Source organism: Gavialis gangeticus, unplaced genomic scaffold (assembly GCF_001723915.1).
Source record: "Gavialis gangeticus isolate Ggan-Ray unplaced genomic scaffold, GavGan_comp1, whole genome shotgun sequence".
Lineage (NCBI taxonomy): Eukaryota > Metazoa > Chordata > Crocodylia > Gavialidae > Gavialis > Gavialis gangeticus.
In genome coordinates, this window is record NW_017729031.1 from 52619517 (window position 1) to 52620877 (window position 1361).

At 32.9% G+C, this 1361-nt stretch overlaps 1 protein-coding gene across 4 annotated transcripts in view; it reads left to right on the plus strand.

Annotated features, from left to right (window-relative positions):
- Nucleotides 1–1361, plus strand: part of PPIG (peptidylprolyl isomerase G) — a 93299-nt gene that overhangs the window by 46848 nt on the left and 45090 nt on the right. For all 4 annotated transcript variants that reach the window (XM_019522770.1, XM_019522769.1, XM_019522771.1 and 1 more), the window contains one exon: nt 1064–1151. In XM_019522770.1, the coding sequence (XP_019378315.1) occupies nt 1064–1151 (88 nt within the window). The remainder of the gene's footprint in view (nt 1–1063; nt 1152–1361) is intronic.

Here is a 1361-nt window from a genome sequence, read left to right on the forward strand (position 1 = left end):
CAGAATGGAGGAACCCATAGTAATTTAAGAATGCACAGCTTATATAGTTTGAAGTAAACAACATTATCTCAAGCTAAGACAATGGGGATGAGTTGTGATCCAGTGCACCTGGTATTTACCACATTCCACTGGATCACATCGTTCTACTATCTAGGTTCATGGCTCGGTCACACTCACAAAGCAGGAGGCTATGTGCCGTTTCACCGGCCTCCTGTGGAATCAGCATGCAAAACTTTTGCTTTTAAGAAAGCTCTTACTATTACAAACCTAAATCAGTTATGTCTGATAGGTACATCCACTCAGGTTTATTTTAAACCAGTTTTGGGCATTTTGAAAGTGGTTTATGTGCACTGAACTTCTGTTGTGCTATAGATTTGAACCAATTTCCAATTATTTATACTGGTTTGTGTGTAACTTCTGTCATTAGCCCTGGTGGCAGAATTGTCTAGTGTAGACAATGCGTTAAACTTGCTTAAGTTTTACTTACTTTGTGAATAGCCAGTTATGCAAAGTCACCCTGGTATCTGAAAGTAAAGCTGTTTTTTGACTTTCCCACAAAATTGGATCACTGCAATTAATAAAAATTCTGCATCAAAATAGTGTGTCATTGAATATGCATGAGTGGTTATTAAAAACCCAGAAACAAAAAAAATCCATTTGCTCTTCAAAGATGTTGTTCTGTATGTGTGAAAAATTGTAAAAGCTTACTTTTTTTTCAATTGTCAGATCTTGCCAGAACTAAGTGTAGGCAGGAAGCAGATCTGTTGTATAAGAAGGTTACTTTTTCATAGTCATTCTTCAGACCATAGTGACACTTTTAATGGAAAAGTGAAAATGCTGGCTTATTAATCTTTGTATTCTAACGGATGGAATTAGAAAGGCATATCATCTTTGATATCTGATATGATGTATTATTTTAAATCTAATTTTTAATACACTTTTTATTACAGTTACAAATTTGTCTGGATAAGCTTTTTTAGTAGGTTATATTAAATGCCATTTAACTCATAGTGCAGAGAAAATTTTAGAAGTTTTAAAATAATTGGAAACACTTTTTTGTTAGATGAAAGCTTTGCTGTAAAGCACAACAAAGAATTTCTTCTCTCAATGGCCAACAGAGGAAAGGACACAAATGGTTCACAGTTCTTTATGTAAGTATTGTGCTGTTCTGATACAAATATTGTTTACAATATTAAGATTGTAGTAACCCTCATAATTTAAAAGATGAAATCCGTTTTCAGTTTTCAGATGTGAATAAATTTTCTAGATCTGAATTTCTATGGAAAACAGCAGCTTTCTAGAATCCCTAGTTTAGTAATAAAAATCATAAGTTTCTTATATTTATTATTGAGTTTTAGATT